General features: G+C 43.1%; 1 protein-coding gene across 1 annotated transcript in view; it reads left to right on the top strand.

The window, feature by feature from the left end:
- Nucleotides 1–25827, top strand: part of LOC310862174 (transcriptional regulator QRICH1-like) — a gene marked incomplete at both ends in the record, with an annotated part of 91888 nt that overhangs the window by 32076 nt on the left and 33985 nt on the right. The window contains one exon of the mRNA XM_083769907.1: nucleotides 22921–23133. Coding sequence (XP_083626033.1) covers nucleotides 22921–23133 — 213 coding nt within the window. The remainder of the gene's footprint in view (nucleotides 1–22920; nucleotides 23134–25827) is intronic.

Here is a 25827-nt window from a genome sequence, read left to right as displayed (position 1 = left end):
CACTTTGTAATGGTGGTAGACAGCCCTGTGAAAGTGCACAGTTAAAACTACACTTTGTAATGGTGGTAGACAGTCCTGTGAAAGTGCACAGTTAAAACTACACTTTGTAATGGTGGCAGACAGGGTGCCGTGTCATTAGTCAGAAGGTTCATTGTTCCGAAATTACTATCCCTATCTCTAACCCTAACCTAAACCTAACCGCAAGCACGGGAGTAGTGCATGTTCGGACTAACGGGACTTCGGATCTATGGGCAGTTTCCGGCAGACAGCCCTGTGAAAGTGCACAGTTAAAACTACACTTTGTAATGGCGGCAGACAGCCCTGTGAAAGTGCACAGTTAAAACTACACTTTGTAATGGTGGTAGACAGCCCTGTGAAAGTGCACAGTGGAAACTACATATAACTTTGTAATGTTGGCAGACAGTGCTGTGAAAGTGCACAGTGGAAAATACATATAACTTTGTAATGGTGACAGACAGCCCTGTGAAAGTGCACAGTTAAAACTACACTTTGTAATGGTGACAGACAGCCCTGTGAAAGTGCACAGTTAAAACTACACTTTGTAATGGTGGCAGACAGTCCTGTGAAAGTGCACAGTGGAAAATACATATAACTTTGTAATGGTGACAGACAGCCCTGTGAAAGTGCACAGTTAAAACTACACTTTGTAATGGTGGCAGACAGCCCTGTGAAAGTGCACAGTTAAAACTACACTTTGTAATGGCGGCAGACAGCCCTGTGAAAGTGCACAGTTAAAACTACACTTTGTAATGGTGGTAGACAGCCCTGTGAAAGTGCACAGTGGAAACTACATATAACTTTGTAATGTTGGCAGACAGTGCTGTGAAAGTGCACAGTGGAAAATACATATAACTTTGTAATGGTGACAGACAGCCCTGTGAAAGTGCACAGTTAAAACTACACTTTGTAATGGTGACAGACAGCCCTGTGAAAGTGCACAGTTAAAACTACACTTTGTAATGGTGGCAGACAGTCCTGTGAAAGTGCACAGTGAAAACTAAACTTTGTAATGGTGGTAGACAGCCCTGTGAAAGTGCACAGTTAAAACTACACTTTGTAATGGTGGCAGACAGCCCTGTGAAAGTGCACAGTTAAAACTACACTTTGTAATGGTGGCAGACAGCTCTGTGAAAGTGCACAGTTAAAACTACACTTTGTACTGGTGGCAGACAGCTCTGTGAAAGTGCACAGTTAAAACTACACTTTGTAATGGTGGCAGACAGCTCTGTGAAAGTGCACAGTTAAAACTACACTTTGTAATGGTGGCAGACAGCCCTGTGAAAGTGCACAGTTAAAACTACACTTTGTAATGGTGGCAGACAGCCCTGTGAAAGTGCACAGTTAAAACTACACTTTGTAATGGTGGCAGACAGCCCTGTGAAAGTGCACAGTTAAAACTACACTTTGTAATGGTGGCAGACAGGGTGCCGTGTCATTAGTCAGAAGGTTCATTGTTCCGAAATTACTATCCCTATCTCTAACCCTAACCTAAACCTAACCGCAAGCACGGGAGCAGTGCATGTTCAGACTAACGGGACTTCGGATCTATGGGCAGTTTCCGGCAGACAGCCCTGTGAAAGTGCACAGTTAAAACTACACTTTGTAATGGTGGCAGACAGCCCTGTGAAAGTGCACAGTTAAAACTACACTTTGTAATGGTGGCAGACAGCCCTGTGAAAGTGCACAGTTAAAACTACACTTTGTAATGGTGGCAGACAGCCCTGTGAAAGTGCTCAGTTAAAACTACACTTTGTAATGGTGGCAGACAGCCCTGTGAAAGTGCACAGTTAAAACTACACTTTGTAATGGTGGCAGACAGCCCTGTGAAAGTGCACAGTTAAAACTACACTTTGTAATGGTGGTAGACAGCCCTGTGAAAGTGCACAGTGGAAACTACATATAACTTTGTAATGGTGGCAGACAGTGCTGTGAAAGTGCACAGTGGAAAATACATATAACTTTGTAATGGTGACAGACAGCCCTGTGAAAGTGCACAGTTAAAACTACACTTTGTACTGGTGGCAGACATCCCTGTGAAAGTGCACAGTTAAAACTACACTTTGTAATGGTGGTAGACAGTCCTGTGAAAGTGCACAGTGAAAACTAAACTTTGTAATGGTGGTAGACAGCCCTGTGAAAGTGCACAGTTAAAACTACACTTTATAATGGTGGCAGACAGCCCTGTGAAAGTGCTCAGTTAAAACTTCACTTTATAATGGTGGCAGACAGCCCTGTGAAAGTGCTCAGTTAAAACTTCACTTTGTAATGGTGACAGACAGCCCTGTGAAAGTGCACAGTTAAAACTACACTTTATAATGGTGGCAGGCAGCCCTGTGAAAGTGCTCAGTTAAAACTACACTTTGTAATGGTGGCAGGCAGCCCTGTGAAAGTGCTCAGTTAAAACTTCACTTTATAATGGTGGCAGACAGCCCTGTGAAAGTGCACAGTTAAAACTACACTTTGTAATGGTGGCAGGCAGCCCTGTGAAAGTGCTCAGTTAACACTTCACTTTATAATGGTGGCAGACAGCCCTGTGAAAGTGCACAGTTAAAACTACACTTTGTAATGGTGACAGACAGTCCTGTGAAAGTGCACAGTTAAAACTACACTTTGTAATGGTGGCAGACAGCCCTGTGAAAGTGCACAGTTAAAACTACACTTTGTAATGGTGGTAGACAGCCCTGTGAAAGTGCACAGTTAAAACTACACTTTGTAATGGTGGCAGACAGCCCTGTGAAAGTGCACAGTTAAAACTACACTTTGTAATGGTGGCAGACAGCCCTATGAAAGTGCACAGTTAAAACTACACTTTGTAATGGTGGCAGACAGCTCTGTGAAAGTGCACAGTTAAAACTACACTTTGTAATGGTGGCAGACAGCCCTGTGAAAGTGCACAGTTAAAACTACACTTTGTAATGGTGGCAGACAGCCCTGTGAAAGTGCACAGTTAAAACTACACTTTGTAATGGTGGTAGACAGTCCTGTGAAAGTGCACAGTTAAAACTACACTTTGTAATGGTGGCAGACAGGGTGCCGTGTCATTAGTCAGAAGGTTCATTGTTCCGAAATTACTATCCCTATCTCTAACCCTAACCTAAACCTAACCGCAAGCACGGGAGCAGTGCATGTTCGGACTAACGGGACTTCGGATCTATGGGCAGTTTCCGGCAGACAGCCCTGTGAAAGTGCACAGTTAAAACTACACTTTGTAATGGCGGCAGACAGCCCTGTGAAAGTGCACAGTTAAAACTACACTTTGTAATGGTGGTAGACAGCCCTGTGAAAGTGCTCAGTTAAAACTACACTTTATAATGGTGGCAGACAGCCCTGTGAAAGTGCACAGTTAAAACTACACTTTGTAATGGTGGCAGACAGCCCTGTGAAAGTGCACAGTTAAAACTACACTTTGTAATGGTGGTAGACAGTCCTGTGAAAGTGCACAGTTAAAACTACACTTTGTAATGGTGGCAGACAGCCATGTGAAAGTGCACAGTGAAAACTAAACTTTGTAATGGTGGTAGACAGCCCTGTGAAAGTGCACAGTGGAAACTACATATAACTTTGTAATGTTGGCAGACAGTGCTGTGAAAGTGCACAGTGGAAAATACATATAACTTTGTAATGGTGACAGACAGCCCTGTGAAAGTGCACAGTTAAAACTACACTTTGTAATGGTGACAGACAGCCCTGTGAAAGTGCACAGTTAAAACTACACTTTGTAATGGTGGCAGACAGCCCTGTGAAAGTGCACAGTTAAAACTACACTTTGTAATGGTGGTAGACAGTCCTGTGAAAGTGCACAGTTAAAACTACACTTTGTAATGGTGGCAGACAGCCATGTGAAAGTGCACAGTGAAAACTAAACTTTGTAATGGTGGCAGACAGCCCTGTGAAAGTGCACAGTTAAAACTACACTTTGTAATGGTGGCAGACAGCCCTGTGAAAGTGCACAGTTAAAACTACACTTTGTAATGGTGGCAGACAGCTCTGTGAAAGTGCACAGTTAAAACTACACTTTGTAATGGTGGCAGGCAGCCCTGTGAAAGTGCTCAGTTAAAACTACACTTTATAATGGTGGCAGACAGCCCTGTGAAAGTGCACAGTTAAAACTACACTTTGTAATGGTGGCAGACAGTCCTGTGAAAGTGCACAGTTAAAACTACACTTTGTAATGGTGGCAGACAGCCCTGTGAAAGTGCACAGTTAAAACTACACTTTGTAATGGTGGCAGACAGCCCTGTGAAAGTGCACAGTTAAAACTACACTTTGTAATGGTGGTAGACAGCCCTGTGAAAGTGCACAGTGGAAACTACATATAACTTTGTAATGGTGGCAGACAGTGCTGTGAAAGTGCACAGTGGAAAATACATATAACTTTGTAATGGTGACAGACAGCCCTGTGAAAGTGCACAGTTAAAACTACACTTTGTACTGGTGGCAGACAGCCCTGTGAAAGTGCACAGTTAAAACTACACTTTGTAATGGTGACAGACAGCCCTGTGAAAGTGCACAGTTAAAACTACACTTTATAATGGTGGCAGACAGCCCTGTGAAAGTGCTCAGTTAAAACTTCACTTTATAATGGTGGCAGACAGCCCTGTGAAAGTGCTCAGTTAAAACTTCACTTTGTAATGGTGACAGACAGCCCTGTGAAAGTGCACAGTTAAAACTACACTTTATAATGGTGGCAGGCAGCCCTGTGAAAGTGCTCAGTTAAAACTACACTTTGTAATGGTGGCAGGCAGCCCTGTGAAAGTGCTCAGTTAAAACTACACTTTGTAATGGTGGCAGACAGCCCTGTGAAAGTGCACAGTTAAAACTACACTTTGTAATGGTGGTAGACAGTCCTGTGAAAGTGCACAGTTAAAACTACACTTTGTAATGGTGGCAGACAGCCCTGTGAAAGTGCACAGTTAAAACTACACTTTGTAATGGTGGCAGACAGCCCTGTGAAAGTGCACAGTGAAAACTAAACTTTGTAATGGTGGCAGACAGCCCTGTGAAAGTGCACAGTTAAAACTACACTCTGTAATGGTGGCAGACAGCCCTGTGAAAGTGCACAGTTAAAACTACACTTTGTAATGGTGGCAGACAGCTCTGTGAAAGTGCACAGTTAAAACTACACTTTGTAATGGTGGCAGGCAGCCCTGTGAAAGTGCTCAGTTAAAACTACACTTTATAATGGTGGCAGACAGCCCTGTGAAAGTGCACAGTTAAAACTACACTTTGTAATGGTGGCAGACAGTCCTGTGAAAGTGCACAGTTAAAACTACACTTTGTAATGGTGGCAGACAGCCCTGTGAAAGTGCACAGTTAAAACTACACTTTGTAATGGTGGCAGACAGCCCTGTGAAAGTGCACAGTTAAAACTACACTTTGTAATGGTGGTAGACAGCCCTGTGAAAGTGCACAGTGGAAACTACATATAACTTTGTAATGGTGGCAGACAGTGCTGTGAAAGTGCACAGTTAAAACTACACTTTGTAATGGTGGTAGACAGTCCTGTGAAAGTGCACAGTGAAAACTAAACTTTGTAATGGTGGTAGACAGCCCTGTGAAAGTGCACAGTTAAAACTACACTTTATAATGGTGGCAGACAGCCCTGTGAAAGTGCACAGTTAAAACTACACTTTGTAATGGTGGCAGACAGCCCTATGAAAGTGCACAGTTAAAACTACACTTTGTAATGGTGGCAGACAGCTCTGTGAAAGTGCACAGTTAAAACTACACTTTGTAATGGTGGCAGACAGCTCTGTGAAAGTGCACAGTTAAAACTACACTTTGTAATGGTGACAGACAGCCCTGTGAAAGTGTACAGTTAAAACTACTCTTTGTAATGGTGGCAGACAGCCCTGTGAAAGTGCACAGTTAAAACTACACTTTGTAATGGTGGTAGACAGCCCTGTGAAAGTGCACAGTTAAAACTACACTTTGTAATGGTGGTAGACAGTCCTGTGAAAGTGCACAGTTAAAACTACACTTTGTAATGGTGGCAGACAGGGTGCCGTGTCATTAGTCAGAAGGTTCATTGTTCCGAAATTACTATCCCTATCTCTAACCCTAACCTAAACCTAACCGCAAGCACGTGCATGTTCGGACTAACGGGACTTCGGATCTATGGGCAGTTTCCGGCAGACAGCCCTGTGAAAGTGCACAGTTAAAACTACACTTTGTAATGGCGGCAGACAGCCCTGTGAAAGTGCACAGTTAAAACTACACTTTGTAATGGTGGTAGACAGCCCTGTGAAAGTGCACAGTGGAAACTACATATAACTTTGTAATGTTGGCAGACAGTCCTGTGAAAGTGCACAGTGAAAACTAAACTTTGTAATGGTGGTAGACAGCCCTGTGAAAGTGCACAGTTAAAACTACACTTTGTACTGGTGGCAGACAGCCCTGTGAAAGTGCACAGTTAAAACTACACTTTGTAATGGTGGTAGACAGTCCTGTGAAAGTGCACAGTGAAAACTAAACTTTGTAATGGTGGTAGACAGCCCTGTGAAAGTGCACAGTTAAAACTACACTTTGTAATGGTGGCAGACAGCCCTGTGAAAGTGCACAGTTAAAACTACACTTTGTAATGGTGGCAGACAGCTCTGTGAAAGTGCACAGTTAAAACTACACTTTGTAATGGTGGCAGGCAGCCCTGTGAAAGTGCTCAGTTAACACTTCACTTTATAATGGTGGCAGACAGCCCTGTGAAAGTGCACAGTTAAAACTACACTTTGTAATGGTGACAGACAGTCCTGTGAAAGTGCACAGTTAAAACTACACTTTGTAATGGTGGCAGACAGCCCTGTGAAAGTGCACAGTTAAAACTACACTTTGTAATGGTGGTAGACAGCCCTGTGAAAGTGCACAGTTAAAACTACACTTTGTAATGGTGGCAGACAGCCCTGTGAAAGTGCACAGTTAAAACTACACTTTGTAATGGTGGCAGACAGCCCTATGAAAGTGCACAGTTAAAACTACACTTTGTAATGGTGGCAGACAGCTCTGTGAAAGTGCACAGTTAAAACTACACTTTGTAATGGTGACAGACAGCCCTGTGAAAGTGTACAGTTAAAACTACTCTTTGTAATGGTGGCAGACAGCCCTGTGAAAGTGCACAGTTAAAACTACACTTTGTAATGGTGGTAGACAGCCCTGTGAAAGTGCACAGTTAAAACTACACTTTGTAATGGTGGTAGACAGTCCTGTGAAAGTGCACAGTTAAAACTACACTTTGTAATGGTGGCAGACAGGGTGCCGTGTCATTAGTCAGAAGGTTCATTGTTCCGAAATTACTATCCCTATCTCTAACCCTAACCTAAACCTAACCGCAAGCACGGGAGTAGTGCATGTTCGGACTAACGGGACTTCGGATCTATGGGCAGTTTCCGGCAGACAGCCCTGTGAAAGTGCACAGTTAAAACTACACTTTGTAATGGCGGCAGACAGCCCTGTGAAAGTGCACAGTTAAAACTACACTTTGTAATGGTGGTAGACAGCCCTGTGAAAGTGCACAGTGGAAACTACATATAACTTTGTAATGTTGGCAGACAGTGCTGTGAAAGTGCACAGTGGAAAATACATATAACTTTGTAATGGTGACAGACAGCCCTGTGAAAGTGCACAGTTAAAACTACACTTTGTAATGGTGACAGACAGCCCTGTGAAAGTGCACAGTTAAAACTACACTTTGTAATGGTGGCAGACAGTCCTGTGAAAGTGCACAGTGGAAAATACATATAACTTTGTAATGGTGACAGACAGCCCTGTGAAAGTGCACAGTTAAAACTACACTTTGTAATGGTGGCAGACAGCCCTGTGAAAGTGCACAGTTAAAACTACACTTTGTAATGGCGGCAGACAGCCCTGTGAAAGTGCACAGTTAAAACTACACTTTGTAATGGTGGTAGACAGCCCTGTGAAAGTGCACAGTGGAAACTACATATAACTTTGTAATGTTGGCAGACAGTGCTGTGAAAGTGCACAGTGGAAAATACATATAACTTTGTAATGGTGACAGACAGCCCTGTGAAAGTGCACAGTTAAAACTACACTTTGTAATGGTGACAGACAGCCCTGTGAAAGTGCACAGTTAAAACTACACTTTGTAATGGTGGCAGACAGTCCTGTGAAAGTGCACAGTGAAAACTAAACTTTGTAATGGTGGTAGACAGCCCTGTGAAAGTGCACAGTTAAAACTACACTTTGTAATGGTGGCAGACAGCCCTGTGAAAGTGCACAGTTAAAACTACACTTTGTAATGGTGGCAGACAGCTCTGTGAAAGTGCACAGTTAAAACTACACTTTGTACTGGTGGCAGACAGCTCTGTGAAAGTGCACAGTTAAAACTACACTTTGTAATGGTGGCAGACAGCTCTGTGAAAGTGCACAGTTAAAACTACACTTTGTAATGGTGGCAGACAGCCCTGTGAAAGTGCACAGTTAAAACTACACTTTGTAATGGTGGCAGACAGCCCTGTGAAAGTGCACAGTTAAAACTACACTTTGTAATGGTGGCAGACAGCCCTGTGAAAGTGCACAGTTAAAACTACACTTTGTAATGGTGGCAGACAGGGTGCCGTGTCATTAGTCAGAAGGTTCATTGTTCCGAAATTACTATCCCTATCTCTAACCCTAACCTAAACCTAACCGCAAGCACGGGAGCAGTGCATGTTCAGACTAACGGGACTTCGGATCTATGGGCAGTTTCCGGCAGACAGCCCTGTGAAAGTGCACAGTTAAAACTACACTTTGTAATGGTGGCAGACAGCCCTGTGAAAGTGCACAGTTAAAACTACACTTTGTAATGGTGGCAGACAGCCCTGTGAAAGTGCACAGTTAAAACTACACTTTGTAATGGTGGCAGACAGCCCTGTGAAAGTGCTCAGTTAAAACTACACTTTGTAATGGTGGCAGACAGCCCTGTGAAAGTGCACAGTTAAAACTACACTTTGTAATGGTGGCAGACAGCCCTGTGAAAGTGCACAGTTAAAACTACACTTTGTAATGGTGGTAGACAGCCCTGTGAAAGTGCACAGTGGAAACTACATATAACTTTGTAATGGTGGCAGACAGTGCTGTGAAAGTGCACAGTGGAAAATACATATAACTTTGTAATGGTGACAGACAGCCCTGTGAAAGTGCACAGTTAAAACTACACTTTGTACTGGTGGCAGACATCCCTGTGAAAGTGCACAGTTAAAACTACACTTTGTAATGGTGGTAGACAGTCCTGTGAAAGTGCACAGTGAAAACTAAACTTTGTAATGGTGGTAGACAGCCCTGTGAAAGTGCACAGTTAAAACTACACTTTATAATGGTGGCAGACAGCCCTGTGAAAGTGCTCAGTTAAAACTTCACTTTATAATGGTGGCAGACAGCCCTGTGAAAGTGCTCAGTTAAAACTTCACTTTGTAATGGTGACAGACAGCCCTGTGAAAGTGCACAGTTAAAACTACACTTTATAATGGTGGCAGGCAGCCCTGTGAAAGTGCTCAGTTAAAACTACACTTTGTAATGGTGGCAGGCAGCCCTGTGAAAGTGCTCAGTTAAAACTTCACTTTATAATGGTGGCAGACAGCCCTGTGAAAGTGCACAGTTAAAACTACACTTTGTAATGGTGGCAGGCAGCCCTGTGAAAGTGCTCAGTTAACACTTCACTTTATAATGGTGGCAGACAGCCCTGTGAAAGTGCACAGTTAAAACTACACTTTGTAATGGTGACAGACAGTCCTGTGAAAGTGCACAGTTAAAACTACACTTTGTAATGGTGGCAGACAGCCCTGTGAAAGTGCACAGTTAAAACTACACTTTGTAATGGTGGTAGACAGCCCTGTGAAAGTGCACAGTTAAAACTACACTTTGTAATGGTGGCAGACAGCCCTGTGAAAGTGCACAGTTAAAACTACACTTTGTAATGGTGGCAGACAGCCCTATGAAAGTGCACAGTTAAAACTACACTTTGTAATGGTGGCAGACAGCTCTGTGAAAGTGCACAGTTAAAACTACACTTTGTAATGGTGGCAGACAGCCCTGTGAAAGTGCACAGTTAAAACTACACTTTGTAATGGTGGCAGACAGCCCTGTGAAAGTGCACAGTTAAAACTACACTTTGTAATGGTGGTAGACAGTCCTGTGAAAGTGCACAGTTAAAACTACACTTTGTAATGGTGGCAGACAGGGTGCCGTGTCATTAGTCAGAAGGTTCATTGTTCCGAAATTACTATCCCTATCTCTAACCCTAACCTAAACCTAACCGCAAGCACGGGAGCAGTGCATGTTCGGACTAACGGGACTTCGGATCTATGGGCAGTTTCCGGCAGACAGCCCTGTGAAAGTGCACAGTTAAAACTACACTTTGTAATGGCGGCAGACAGCCCTGTGAAAGTGCACAGTTAAAACTACACTTTGTAATGGTGGTAGACAGCCCTGTGAAAGTGCTCAGTTAAAACTACACTTTATAATGGTGGCAGACAGCCCTGTGAAAGTGCACAGTTAAAACTACACTTTGTAATGGTGGCAGACAGCCCTGTGAAAGTGCACAGTTAAAACTACACTTTGTAATGGTGGTAGACAGTCCTGTGAAAGTGCACAGTTAAAACTACACTTTGTAATGGTGGCAGACAGCCATGTGAAAGTGCACAGTGAAAACTAAACTTTGTAATGGTGGTAGACAGCCCTGTGAAAGTGCACAGTGGAAACTACATATAACTTTGTAATGTTGGCAGACAGTGCTGTGAAAGTGCACAGTGGAAAATACATATAACTTTGTAATGGTGACAGACAGCCCTGTGAAAGTGCACAGTTAAAACTACACTTTGTAATGGTGACAGACAGCCCTGTGAAAGTGCACAGTTAAAACTACACTTTGTAATGGTGGCAGACAGCCCTGTGAAAGTGCACAGTTAAAACTACACTTTGTAATGGTGGTAGACAGTCCTGTGAAAGTGCACAGTTAAAACTACACTTTGTAATGGTGGCAGACAGCCATGTGAAAGTGCACAGTGAAAACTAAACTTTGTAATGGTGGCAGACAGCCCTGTGAAAGTGCACAGTTAAAACTACACTTTGTAATGGTGGCAGACAGCCCTGTGAAAGTGCACAGTTAAAACTACACTTTGTAATGGTGGCAGACAGCTCTGTGAAAGTGCACAGTTAAAACTACACTTTGTAATGGTGGCAGGCAGCCCTGTGAAAGTGCTCAGTTAAAACTACACTTTATAATGGTGGCAGACAGCCCTGTGAAAGTGCACAGTTAAAACTACACTTTGTAATGGTGGCAGACAGTCCTGTGAAAGTGCACAGTTAAAACTACACTTTGTAATGGTGGCAGACAGCCCTGTGAAAGTGCACAGTTAAAACTACACTTTGTAATGGTGGCAGACAGCCCTGTGAAAGTGCACAGTTAAAACTACACTTTGTAATGGTGGTAGACAGCCCTGTGAAAGTGCACAGTGGAAACTACATATAACTTTGTAATGGTGGCAGACAGTGCTGTGAAAGTGCACAGTGGAAAATACATATAACTTTGTAATGGTGACAGACAGCCCTGTGAAAGTGCACAGTTAAAACTACACTTTGTACTGGTGGCAGACAGCCCTGTGAAAGTGCACAGTTAAAACTACACTTTGTAATGGTGACAGACAGCCCTGTGAAAGTGCACAGTTAAAACTACACTTTATAATGGTGGCAGACAGCCCTGTGAAAGTGCTCAGTTAAAACTTCACTTTATAATGGTGGCAGACAGCCCTGTGAAAGTGCTCAGTTAAAACTTCACTTTGTAATGGTGACAGACAGCCCTGTGAAAGTGCACAGTTAAAACTACACTTTATAATGGTGGCAGGCAGCCCTGTGAAAGTGCTCAGTTAAAACTACACTTTGTAATGGTGGCAGGCAGCCCTGTGAAAGTGCTCAGTTAAAACTACACTTTGTAATGGTGGCAGACAGCCCTGTGAAAGTGCACAGTTAAAACTACACTTTGTAATGGTGGTAGACAGTCCTGTGAAAGTGCACAGTTAAAACTACACTTTGTAATGGTGGCAGACAGCCCTGTGAAAGTGCACAGTTAAAACTACACTTTGTAATGGTGGCAGACAGCCCTGTGAAAGTGCACAGTTAAAACTACACTTTGTAATGGTGGCAGACAGCCCTGTGAAAGTGCACAGTTAAAACTACACTTTGTAATGGTGGCAGACAGCCCTGTGAAAGTGCACAGTTAAAACTACACTTTGTAATGGTGGCAGACAGCCCTGTGAAAGTGCTCAGTTAAAACTACACTTTGTAATGGTGGCAGACAGCCCTGTGAAAGTGCACAGTTAAAACTACACTTTGTAATGGTGGCAGACAGCCCTGTGAAAGTGCACAGTTAAAACTACACTTTGTAATGGTGGTAGACAGCCCTGTGAAAGTGCACAGTGGAAACTACATATAACTTTGTAATGGTGGCAGACAGTGCTGTGAAAGTGCACAGTGGAAAATACATATAACTTTGTAATGGTGACAGACAGCCCTGTGAAAGTGCACAGTTAAAACTACACTTTGTACTGGTGGCAGACATCCCTGTGAAAGTGCACAGTTAAAACTACACTTTGTAATGGTGGTAGACAGTCCTGTGAAAGTGCACAGTGAAAACTAAACTTTGTAATGGTGGTAGACAGCCCTGTGAAAGTGCACAGTTAAAACTACACTTTATAATGGTGGCAGACAGCCCTGTGAAAGTGCTCAGTTAAAACTTCACTTTATAATGGTGGCAGACAGCCCTGTGAAAGTGCTCAGTTAAAACTTCACTTTGTAATGGTGACAGACAGCCCTGTGAAAGTGCACAGTTAAAACTACACTTTATAATGGTGGCAGACAGCCCTGTGAAAGTGCACAGTTAAAACTACACTTTGTAATGGTGGCAGACAGCCCTGTGAAAGTGCACAGTTAAAACTACACTTTGTAATGGTGGCAGACAGCCCTGTGAAAGTGCACAGTTAAAACTACACTTTGTAATGGTGGCAGACAGCCCTGTGAAAGTGCTCAGTTAAAACTACACTTTGTAATGGTGGCAGACAGCCCTGTGAAAGTGCACAGTTAAAACTACACTTTGTAATGGTGGCAGACAGCCCTGTGAAAGTGCACAGTTAAAACTACACTTTGTAATGGTGGTAGACAGCCCTGTGAAAGTGCACAGTGGAAACTACATATAACTTTGTAATGGTGGCAGACAGTGCTGTGAAAGTGCACAGTGGAAAATACATATAACTTTGTAATGGTGACAGACAGCCCTGTGAAAGTGCACAGTTAAAACTACACTTTGTACTGGTGGCAGACATCCCTGTGAAAGTGCACAGTTAAAACTACACTTTGTAATGGTGGTAGACAGTCCTGTGAAAGTGCACAGTGAAAACTAAACTTTGTAATGGTGGTAGACAGCCCTGTGAAAGTGCACAGTTAAAACTACACTTTATAATGGTGGCAGACAGCCCTGTGAAAGTGCTCAGTTAAAACTTCACTTTATAATGGTGGCAGACAGCCCTGTGAAAGTGCTCAGTTAAAACTTCACTTTGTAATGGTGACAGACAGCCCTGTGAAAGTGCACAGTTAAAACTACACTTTATAATGGTGGCAGGCAGCCCTGTGAAAGTGCTCAGTTAAAACTACACTTTGTAATGGTGGCAGGCAGCCCTGTGAAAGTGCTCAGTTAAAACTTCACTTTATAATGGTGGCAGACAGCCCTGTGAAAGTGCACAGTTAAAACTACACTTTGTAATGGTGGCAGGCAGCCCTGTGAAAGTGCTCAGTTAACACTTCACTTTATAATGGTGGCAGACAGCCCTGTGAAAGTGCACAGTTAAAACTACACTTTGTAATGGTGACAGACAGTCCTGTGAAAGTGCACAGTTAAAACTACACTTTGTAATGGTGGCAGACAGCCCTGTGAAAGTGCACAGTTAAAACTACACTTTGTAATGGTGGTAGACAGCCCTGTGAAAGTGCACAGTTAAAACTACACTTTGTAATGGTGGCAGACAGCCCTGTGAAAGTGCACAGTTAAAACTACACTTTGTAATGGTGGCAGACAGCCCTATGGAAGTGCACAGTTAAAACTACACTTTGTAATGGTGGCAGACAGCTCTGTGAAAGTGCACAGTTAAAACTACACTTTGTAATGGTGGCAGACAGCCCTGTGAAAGTGCACAGTTAAAACTACACTTTGTAATGGTGGCAGACAGCCCTGTGAAAGTGCACAGTTAAAACTACACTTTGTAATGGTGGTAGACAGTCCTGTGAAAGTGCACAGTTAAAACTACACTTTGTAATGGTGGCAGACAGGGTGCCGTGTCATTAGTCAGAAGGTTCATTGTTCCGAAATTACTATCCCTATCTCTAACCCTAACCTAAACCTAACCGCAAGCACGGGAGCAGTGCATGTTCGGACTAACGGGACTTCGGATCTATGGGCAGTTTCCGGCAGACAGCCCTGTGAAAGTGCACAGTTAAAACTACACTTTGTAATGGCGGCAGACAGCCCTGTGAAAGTGCACAGTTAAAACTACACTTTGTAATGGTGGTAGACAGCCCTGTGAAAGTGCTCAGTTAAAACTACACTTTATAATGGTGGCAGACAGCCCTGTGAAAGTGCACAGTTAAAACTACACTTTGTAATGGTGGCAGACAGCCCTGTGAAAGTGCACAGTTAAAACTACACTTTGTAATGGTGGTAGACAGTCCTGTGAAAGTGCACAGTTAAAACTACACTTTGTAATGGTGGCAGACAGCCATGTGAAAGTGCACAGTGAAAACTAAACTTTGTAATGGTGGTAGACAGCCCTGTGAAAGTGCACAGTGGAAACTACATATAACTTTGTAATGTTGGCAGACAGTGCTGTGAAAGTGCACAGTGGAAAATACATATAACTTTGTAATGGTGACAGACAGCCCTGTGAAAGTGCACAGTTAAAACTACACTTTGTAATGGTGACAGACAGCCCTGTGAAAGTGCACAGTTAAAACTACACTTTGTAATGGTGGCAGACAGCCCTGTGAAAGTGCACAGTTAAAACTACACTTTGTAATGGTGGTAGACAGTCCTGTGAAAGTGCACAGTTAAAACTACACTTTGTAATGGTGGCAGACAGCCATGTGAAAGTGCACAGTGAAAACTAAACTTTGTAATGGTGGCAGACAGCCCTGTGAAAGTGCACAGTTAAAACTACACTTTGTAATGGTGGCAGACAGCCCTGTGAAAGTGCACAGTTAAAACTACACTTTGTAATGGTGGCAGACAGCTCTGTGAAAGTGCACAGTTAAAACTACACTTTGTAATGGTGGCAGGCAGCCCTGTGAAAGTGCTCAGTTAAAACTACACTTTATAATGGTGGCAGACAGCCCTGTGAAAGTGCACAGTTAAAACTACACTTTGTAATGGTGGCAGACAGTCCTGTGAAAGTGCACAGTTAAAACTACACTTTGTAATGGTGGCAGACAGCCCTGTGAAAGTGCACAGTTAAAACTACACTTTGTAATGGTGGCAGACAGCCCTGTGAAAGTGCACAGTTAAAACTACACTTTGTAATGGTGGTAGACAGCCCTGTGAAAGTGCACAGTGGAAACTACATATAACTTTGTAATGGTGGCAGACAGTGCTGTGAAAGTGCACAGTGGAAAATACATATAACTTTGTAATGGTGACAGACAGCCCTGTGAAAGTGCACAGTTAAAACTACACTTTGTACTGGTGGCAGACAGCCCTGTGAAAGTGCACAGTTAAAACTACACTTTGTAATGGTGACAGACAGCCCTGTGAAAGTGCACAGTTAAAACTACACTTTATAATGGTGGCAGACAGCCCTGTGAAAGTGCTCAGTTAAAACTTCACTTTATAATGGTGGCAGACAGCCCTGTGAAAGTGCTCAGTTAAAACTTCACTTTGTAATGGTGACAGACAGCCCTGTGAAAGTGCACAGTTAAAACTACACTTTATAATGGTGGCAGGCAGCCCTGTGAAAGTGCTCAGTTAAAACTACACTTTGTAATGGTGGCAGGCAGCCCTGTGAAAGTGCTCAGTTAAAACTACACTTTGTAATGGTGGCAGACAGCCCTGTGAAAGTGCACAGTTAAAACTACACTTTGTAATGGTGGTAGACAGTCCTGTGAAAGTGCACAGTTAAAACTACACTTTGTAATGGTGGCAGACAGCCCTGTGAAAGTGCACAGTTAAAACTACACTTTGTAATGGTGGCAGACAGCCCTGTGAAAGTGCACAGTGAAAACTAAACTTTGTAATGGTGGCAGACAGCCCTGTGAAAGTGCACAGTTAAAACTACACTCTGTAATGGTGGCAGACAGCCCTGTGAAAGTGCACAGTTAAAACTACACTTTGTAATGGTGGCAGACAGCTCTGTGAAAGTGCACAGTTAAAACTACACTTTGTAATGGTGGCAGGCAGCCCTGTGAAAGTGCTCAGTTAAAACTACACTTTATAATGGTGGCAGACAGCCCTGTGAAAGTGCACAGTTAAAACTACACTTTGTAATGGTGGCAGACAGTCCTGTGAAAGTGCACAGTTAAAACTACACTTTGTAATGGTGGCAGACAGCCCTGTGAAAGTGCACAGTTAAAACTACACTTTGTAATGGTGGCAGACAGCCCTGTGAAAGTGCACAGTTAAAACTACACTTTGTAATGGTGGTAGACAGCCCTGTGAAAGTGCACAGTGGAAACTACATATAACTTTGTAATGGTGGCAGACAGTGCTGTGAAAGTGCACAGTTAAAACTACACTTTGTAATGGTGGTAGACAGTCCTGTGAAAGTGCACAGTGAAAACTAAACTTTGTAATGGTGGTAGACAGCCCTGTGAAAGTGCACAGTTAAAACTACACTTTATAATGGTGGCAGACAGCCCTGTGAAAGTGCTCAGTTAAAACTTCACTTTATAATGGTGGCAGACAGCCCTGTGAAAGTGCTCAGTTAAAACTTCACTTTGTAATGGTGACAGACAGCCCTGTGAAAGTGCACAGTTAAAACTACACTTTATAATGGTGGCAGGCAGCCCTGTGAAAGTGCTCAGTTAAAACTACACTTTGTAATGGTGGCAGGCAGCCCTGTGAAAGTGCTCAGTTAACACTTCACTTTATAATGGTGGCAGACAGCCCTGTGAAAGTGCACAGTTAAAACTACACTTTGTAATGGTGACAGACAGTCCTGTGAAAGTGCACAGTTAAAACTACACTTTGTAATGGTGGCAGACAGCTCTGTGAAAGTGCACAGTTAAAACTACACTTTGTAATGGTGGCAGACAGCCCTGTGAAAGTGCACAGTTAAAACTACACTTTGTAATGGTGGCAGACAGCCCTGTGAAAGTGCACAGTTAAAACTACACTTTGTAATGGTGGTAGACAGCCCTGTGAAAGTGCACAGTTAAAACTACACTTTGTAATGGTGGCAGACAGCCCTGTGAAAGTGCACAGTTAAAACTACACTTTGTAATGGTGGCAGACAGCCCTATGAAAGTGCACAGTTAAAACTACACTTTGTAATGGTGGCAGACAGCTCTGTGAAAGTGCACAGTTAAAACTACACTTTGTAATGGTGGCAGACAGCCCTGTGAAAGTGCACAGTTAAAACTACACTTTGTAATGGTGGCAGACAGCCCTGTGAAAGTGCACAGTTAAAACTACACTTTGTAATGGTGGTAGACAGTCCTGTGAAAGTGCACAGTTAAAACTACACTTTGTAATGGTGGCAGACAGGGTGCCGTGTCATTAGTCAGAAGGTTCATTGTTCCGAAATTACTATCCCTATCTCTAACCCTAACCTAAACCTAACCGCAAGCACGGGAGCAGTGCATGTTCGGACTAACGGGACTTCGGATCTATGGGCAGTTTCCGGCAGACAGCCCTGTGAAAGTGCACAGTTAAAACTACACTTTGTAATGGCGGCAGACAGCCCTGTGAAAGTGCACAGTTAAAACTACACTTTGTAATGGTGGTAGACAGCCCTGTGAAAGTGCTCAGTTAAAACTACACTTTATAATGGTGGCAGACAGCCCTGTGAAAGTGCACAGTTAAAACTACACTTTGTAATGGTGGCAGACAGCCCTGTGAAAGTGCACAGTTAAAACTACACTTTGTAATGGTGGTAGACAGCCCTGTGAAAGTGCACAGTGGAAACTACATATAACTTTGTAATGTTGGCAGACAGTGCTGTGAAAGTGCACAGTGGAAAATACATATAACTTTGTAATGGTGACAGACAGCCCTGTGAAAGTGCACAGTTAAAACTACACTTTGTAATGGTGACAGACAGCCCTGTGAAAGTGCACAGTTAAAACTACACTTTGTAATGGTGGCAGACAGCCCTGTGAAAGTGCACAGTTAAAACTACACTTTGTAATGGTGGTAGACAGTCCTGTGAAAGTGCACAGTTAAAACTACACTTTGTAATGGTGGCAGACAGCCCTGTGAAAGTGCACAGTGAAAACTAAACTTTGTAATGGTGGCAGACAGCCCTGTGAAAGTGCACAGTTAAAACTACACTTTGTAATGGTGGCAGACAGCCCTGTGAAAGTGCACAGTTAAAACTACACTTTGTAATGGTGGCAGACAGCTCTGTGAAAGTGCACAGTTAAAACTACACTTTGTAATGGTGGCAGGCAGCCCTGTGAAAGTGCTCAGTTAAAACTACACTTTATAATGGTGGCAGACAGCCCTGTGAAAGTGCACAGTTAAAACTACACTTTGTAATGGTGGCAGACAGTCCTGTGAAAGTGCACAGTTAAAACTACACTTTGTAATGGTGGCAAACAGGGTGCCGTGTCATTAGTCAGAAGGTTCATTGTTCCGAAATTACTATCCCTATCTCTAACCCTAACCTAAACCTAACTGCAAGCACGGGAGCAGTGCATGTTCGGACTAACGGGACTTCGGATCTATGGGCAGTTTCCGGCAGACAGCCCTGTGAAAGTGCACAGTTAAAACTACACTTTGTAATGGTGTCAGACAGCCCTGTGAAAGTGCACAGTTAAAACTACACTTTGTAATGGTGTCAGACAGCCCTGTGAAAGTGCACAGTTAAAACTACACTTTGTAATGGTGGCAGACAGCCCTGTGAAAGTGCACAGTTAAAACTAAACTTTATAATGGTGGCAGACAGCCCTGTGAAAGTGCACAGTTAAAACTACACTTTGTAATGGTGGCAGACAGCCCTGTGAAAGTGCACAGTTAAAACTACACTTTGTAATGGTGGTAGACAGCCCTGTGAAAGTGCACAGTTAAAACTACACTTTGTAATGGTGGCAGACAGCCCTGTGAAAGTGCACAGTTAAAACTACACTTTGTAATGGTGGCAGACAGCCCTGTGAAAGTGCTCAGTTAAAACTACACTTTATAATGGTGGCAGACAGCTCTGTGAAAGTGCACAGTTAAAACTACACTTTGTAATGGTGGCAGACAGCCCTGTGAAAGTGCACAGTTAAAACTACACTTTGTAATGGTGGTAGACAGCCCTGTGAAAGTGCACAGTTAAAACTACACTTTGTAATGGTGGCAGACAGCCCTGTGAAAGTGCACAGTTAAAACTACACTTTGTAATGGTGGCAGACAGGGTGCCGTGTCATTAGTCAGAAGGTTCATTGTTCCGAAATTACTATCCCTATCTCTAACCCTAACCTAAACCTAACCGCAAGCACGGGAGCAGTGCATGTTCGGACTAACGGGACTTCGGATCTATGGGCAGTTTCCGGCAGACAGCCCTGTGAAAGTGCACAGTTAAAACTACACTTTGTAATGGCGGCAGACAGCCCTGTGAAAGTGCACAGTTAAAACTACACTTTGTAATGGTGGTAGACAGCCCTGTGAAAGTGCACAGTGGAAACTACATATAACTTTGTAATTTTGGCAGACAGTGCTGTGAAAGTGCACAGTGGAAAATACATATAACTTTGTAATGGTGACAGACAGCCCTGTGAAAGTGCACAGTTAAAACTACACTTTGTAATGGTGGCAGACAGCTCTGTGAAAGTGCACAGTTAAAACTACACTTTGTAATGGTGACAGACAGCCCTATGAAAGTGCACAGTTAAAACTACACTTTGTAATGGTGACAGACAGCCCTGTGAAAGTGCACAGTTAAAACTACACTTTGTAATGGTGGTAGACAGCCCTGTGAAAGTGCACAGTTAAAACTACACTTTGTAATGGTGGCAGGCAGCCCTGTGAAAGTGCACAGTTAAAACTACACTTTGTAATGGTGGTAGACAGCCCTGTGAAAGTGCACAGTTAAAACTACACTTTGTAATGGTGGCAGGCAGCCCTGTGAAAGTGCACAGTTACTTTTAAACTTTAAAAAATGAAATGAAAGTGAAAAGGAACATGTTTTGTAATATGAAATGAAATTGCCTGGACTAACGGGACTTCGGATCTATGGGCAGTTTCCGGCAGACAGCCCTGTGAAAGTGCACAGTTAAAACTACACTTTGTAATGGTGACAGACAGCCCTGTGAAAGTGCACAGTTAAAACTACACTTTGTAATGGTGACAGACAGCCCTGTGAAAGTGCACAGTTAAAACTACACTTTGTAATGGTGACAGACAGCCCTGTGAAAGTGCACAGTTAAAACTACACTTTGTAATGGTGACAGACAGCCCTGTGAAAGTGCTCAGTTAAAACTACACTTTATAATGGTGGTAGACAGCCCTGTGAAAGTGCACAGTTAAAACTACACTTTGTAATGGTGGCAGACAGCCCTGTGAAAGTGCACAGTTAAAATTACACTTTGTAATGGTGGCAGGCAGCCCTGTGAAAGTGCACAGTTACTTTTAAACTTTAAAAAATGAAATGAAAGTGAAAAGGAACATGTTTTGTAATATGAAATGAAATTGCCTGTAAATGATTGTATAATGGCAATAAACAATATATAATCTGGTCTCAGGTAGGGCTGGGTGCAATAACCGCAATATCGCCATAGCGCCGGTATGTAACGCATACCGCCGGTATGTAACGCATACCGCGGTATCTATTATTATTATTTTTTCATATGAAATGAAAAGTGTATCGTAATAAACAGTGACGCTCAGTCAGTCTAATCATGCCAGCAACACAACAACACCAGAGGGAGTTCAACAAACCATGTGCAACCCAGATTCGGCACGAACAAGGATTGATTGATTTAAATTATGTATTAACAGTTTGCAGAATCACAGTATACATTTCAAGCACAACTCAATACAAAGGCTGTTAACTGCGAGTGGACGACCCAATAAAGCTTGTTTATTGGGTCTTGTTTACACTTGTTTAAAAGAGGGTCCACCTAAATTCATTTCACTCCTATGCCACCAAAATGTGGATTCATTAAGACATGTAAATCCCTTGACTCCACCCACCCACCCCTTTCCCCCCTCACTGTATACGTTTTTTCCCCCCTTTTTACCTCCTTTATGATGATTTCCTGTTTTTGGCTTTATAGAAGTGCATAGTGTACACAAATATATGATGAATTGAAAACGTTGGACCCTCTTGTAAACAAGTGTAATGCTTTATGGTGTCGTCCACTCACAGAGTAACAGTTAACAGTTTTTGTAATTGAGTCGTGCAAATGTACTGTAATTCTGCAAACTGTTAATACAAACTTAAATCAATCAATCAAGCAATAATGTTAACTCATGGCTTGGGGACTGGGGAGGCGCGCAGTTGCTGCGTGGTGTGGATCGGCTGGAAGTTGAACCTTTCAATTCATCATATATTGTAGATGGTAAAGTCTAACCCTTGGTCTAACCCTTTGTTTAACCCATTCTGACCGGGCACCCATTTTGGTGTTGGCATCATGTTGTGCTTTAGCTATTGAAAAATAGCAGATCTACAAGCTCATATCGCGCCACCGAGTGGCGCGATACGAGCTTGTAGGTCTGCTATTTTTTGAAAAATCGAAGAACGACTGACATTTTTTGAATCTGATCTCAGGTCAGAATGGGTTAATCAGACCAGTGTGTGTCCAGTGGAAACCTGGTATGAATCTGATCTCAGGTCAGAATGGGTTAATCAGACCAGTGTGTGTTGTCCAGTGGAAACCTGGTATGAATCTGATCTCAGGTCAGAATGGGTTAAACTTCATTGAATTTCACAATTGTTGGTCTGATGGTAAAGTCTAACCCTTGGTCTAACCCTTGGTCTGATGGTAAAGTCTAACCCTTGGTCTAACCCTTGGTCTGATGGTAAAGTCTAACCCTTGGTCTAACCCTTGGTCTGATGGTAAAGTCTAACCCTTGGTCTAACCCTTGGTCTGATGGTAAAGTCTAACCCTTGGTCTAACCCTTGGTCTAACCCTTGGTCTGATGGTAAAGTCTAACCCTAACCCTTGGTTTAACCCTTGGTCTAACCCTTGGTCTAACCCTTGGTCTAACCCTTGGTCTGATGGTAAAGTCTAACCCTAACCCTTGGTCTGATGGTAAAGTCTAACCCTAACCCTTGGTCTGATGGTAAAGTCTAACCCTAACCCTTGGTCTAACCCTTGGTCTAACCCTTGGTCTAACCCTTGGTCTAACCCTTGGTCTAACCCTTGGTCTGATGGTAAAGTCTAACCCTAACCCTTGGTCTGATGGTAAAGTCTAACCCTAACCCTTGGTCTGATGGTAAAGTCTAACCCTAACCCTTGGTCTAACCCTTGGTCTAACCCTTGGTCTGATGGTAAAGTCTAACCCTAACCCTTGGTCTAACCCTTGGTCTAACCCTTGGTCTAACCCTTGGTCTGATGGTAAAGTCTAACCCTAACCCTTGGTCTGATGGTAAAGTCTAACCCTTGGTCTAACCCTTGGTCTAACCCTTGGTCTAACCCTTGGTCTAACCCTTGGTCTAACCCTTGGTCTGATGGTAAAGTCTAACCCTAACCCTTGGTCTAACCCTTGGTCTAACCCTTGGTCTCCTCCAGGAGGCGTACGGCGCCGTGCAGAGTCAGGACAAACACACCCTGAAGATGAGCCAGACGGCGCAGGCTGACGAGGTGGTCCACACCCTGTCCTCCTTCCACGGAGCACAGCTGATGAACGGAAACCAGATCCACATCTACCCCAACGCCACGCACCCGCTGATCTGGGACCCCCAGCAGCAGGTGCTGCACACACAGGACAACCAGCAGGCACAGGTGAGACCTTACCCCAGGAGAAGGAGTTTAACCCATTCTGACCTGAGATCAGATTCATACCAGGTTTCCACTGGACAACACACTGGTCTGATTAACCCATTCTGACCTGAGATCAGACTCATATGAGGTTTCCACTAGACACACACACTGGTCTGATTAACCCATTCTGACCTGAGATCAGACTCATACGAGGTTTCCACTAGACACACACACTGGTCTGATTAACCCATTCTGACCTGAGATCAGATTCTAAAAATGTCAGTCGTTCTTCGATTTTTCAAAAAATAGCAGACCTACAAGCTCGTATCGCGCCACTCGGTGGCGCGATATGAGCTTGTAGATCTGCTATTTTTCAATAGGTAAAGCACGTCATGATGCTGACACCAAAACGGGTTCCCGTTCAGAATGGGTTAATGGTAGGGAGATAAATCATCCCCCTAGGAATTGGAACGTCCCTAAATATTGAACGTCCCTTGTAGATATTGATATGTGATATAATATATTGATATACAACCTGTTCTCAGAGAATAGCTGATCTGCAAGCTCACTACAGGCCAGGGGAGTAGTAGTAAGGGGCATCCTATATCCCTCCCACCCTTTTTATTTAGGGGGGGATCCTAACCACCCATCTGAGGGCACTCCCTAGAGACGAGGGGGCGGGGCCTAACCCTTTTTTTCTGATGACGTCATTATATCGATTTTGCTGATTGGAGTTTCCCTTATCTGAGGATCTCATCAGAATGATCCTGTTTGGGTGGACTTTGCCAGTTTGGCAATCAATGATCATTAATTTAAACTAATTCACCGTCAAGATTATCTAGTATATATGTTTATTCATTAACCACTGGTAGTGTGTACATGCCAGTGAAACTATTCTCGCCTCGTCTGGGGCAGTAGGTTCTGTACAGGCTGTGTGGCTGTGTGTGTGAGTATTGATTTTGCATGCTTGGATCAATAGTTCGTATATGGGTCGTGACAGGGACATGCTTTTGCTGGGTGTGTGTGTGTGTGTGTGTGTGTGTGTGTGTGTGTGTGTGTATTGCTCTTACCCCCATTTTTGGGAAAATGTATTGAATGAGTTATAAGCAGACAAATTATAGCGATGGTTTTTAACAGCTTAGATTATTTCCAGTTTGGTTATAAAAGTCAGAGAGGAACTGATTATGCAACTATCAGCCTGCTTATCCCCATCTTACTAGGCCAGCTTTTTATTGATTTTACGTTTCCTTTCAACCGCAAGCAGTGGTCTCAGTTGTCTTACTGAGGAAGGGGGGACAGTGGGGAGGAATCATACAGAGCATATCTATTATCTCTTCAGAACTGGTGCGGGGAAGAAAAAAAAAACTCGTTAGGGATCAATGTGACAAAAACAAAAGAAGCTTGTCATTCATGAAGAGGAACCTGTGCAGGCCATTACAATTGGTGGACAAATAGTGGAGGTAGTAGACAGTTTTAAATACTTAGGCAGATATATTGACAGCAAACTCATTTTCAGTGAAAATACTGAACAGATTTTTAAAACTTGTAACCAACGTCTCCACCTACTACGCAAGCTCAACTCCTTTAGAGTGAGCAAGCATATCGTGGAAACAGTCTATAAAAACATGATAGAGGGAGTCTTGTGTTTTAACATGGCAATGTGGTTTGGCAATCTAAAGGTCAAAGGAAGAAGCAAGCTGCAGCGAATAGTAAATCTAGCCTCAAAAATAATTGGGAAGAGACACCAGCAATTAGGCTGTATCTACAATGAGATACTTCGTAAAAAAAAAAAAACTATCAAGATAGCAAACGACCCCGTCTCATCCACCCTGCACCGACTTCCAGCTACTTCCCTCTGGTAGACGGTACAAACTAGGCATGCCATGGTATGAGATTTTACAGTACGGTACGATGCCGATATTGATAATCTATACCTCGGTATTCCAAGGTATTTATATTTATAAAAATAAAATAAAGATTGCCCCCCCTGACCTATGTCTAGTGACTACCTCCACATCCTTATAAGCCGTTCTTTGTCCCCCAACATGCAGGCCTACACATATATATATATATATATATATATATATATCATAATATATGCCATGATTATGAATTGATTACCCTGGACCGAATGGAAACAAGACAGCAAGGACTTTTATCAGTGATCCCTTTGGATATGTGGTTGACTGTATCCTATACTGATTACACTTCTGCCAATAAAAGTATTCAGTCAGTGAATCAATAGCTATTCCTCAGTCCCCATTGTATTTCACTGTACTATGGCTCCCCCTAATGGCCGTTTAATTTGTACCCAGTATGGTGGAGCAGAGGTGATGCAATCTGCGCATGATCACAACTGTCAATGTGTGCCTCCGTGTTGACAGTCCACACTTAGTTACTACATATGGAAATATGGAGTATACATTTGGATCTGGGTGTTTTTCAGCAACACTAACTCAAAGGTAGGAAGCAACTTTTCAATCTACTGCATCTGTGGTGTGAAAATATTTGTGTTAAGTGTTGTTGATGGTGTTGTTACCGTTTGTTTTTTACTGTTTGGTAAAGTTTTGCACGGTTCAGGTTGGGTTAAGGTTTTGGTTTAATGTATGACATGGGTTATTCTTGGTACGTGGTGACGTATTTTGTCACATTTGCATGGTTCATGATGTCTTATTGTTTTGTTTTAATGCATGACATGGGTTATTTTTGGTACGT

Source organism: Protomyctophum parallelum, assembly GCF_964188405.1.
Source record: "Protomyctophum parallelum genome assembly, chromosome: 7".
Classification (NCBI taxonomy): Eukaryota; Metazoa; Chordata; class Actinopteri; order Myctophiformes; family Myctophidae; genus Protomyctophum; species Protomyctophum parallelum.
This window is presented reverse-complemented; position numbering and strand designations above follow the sequence as displayed.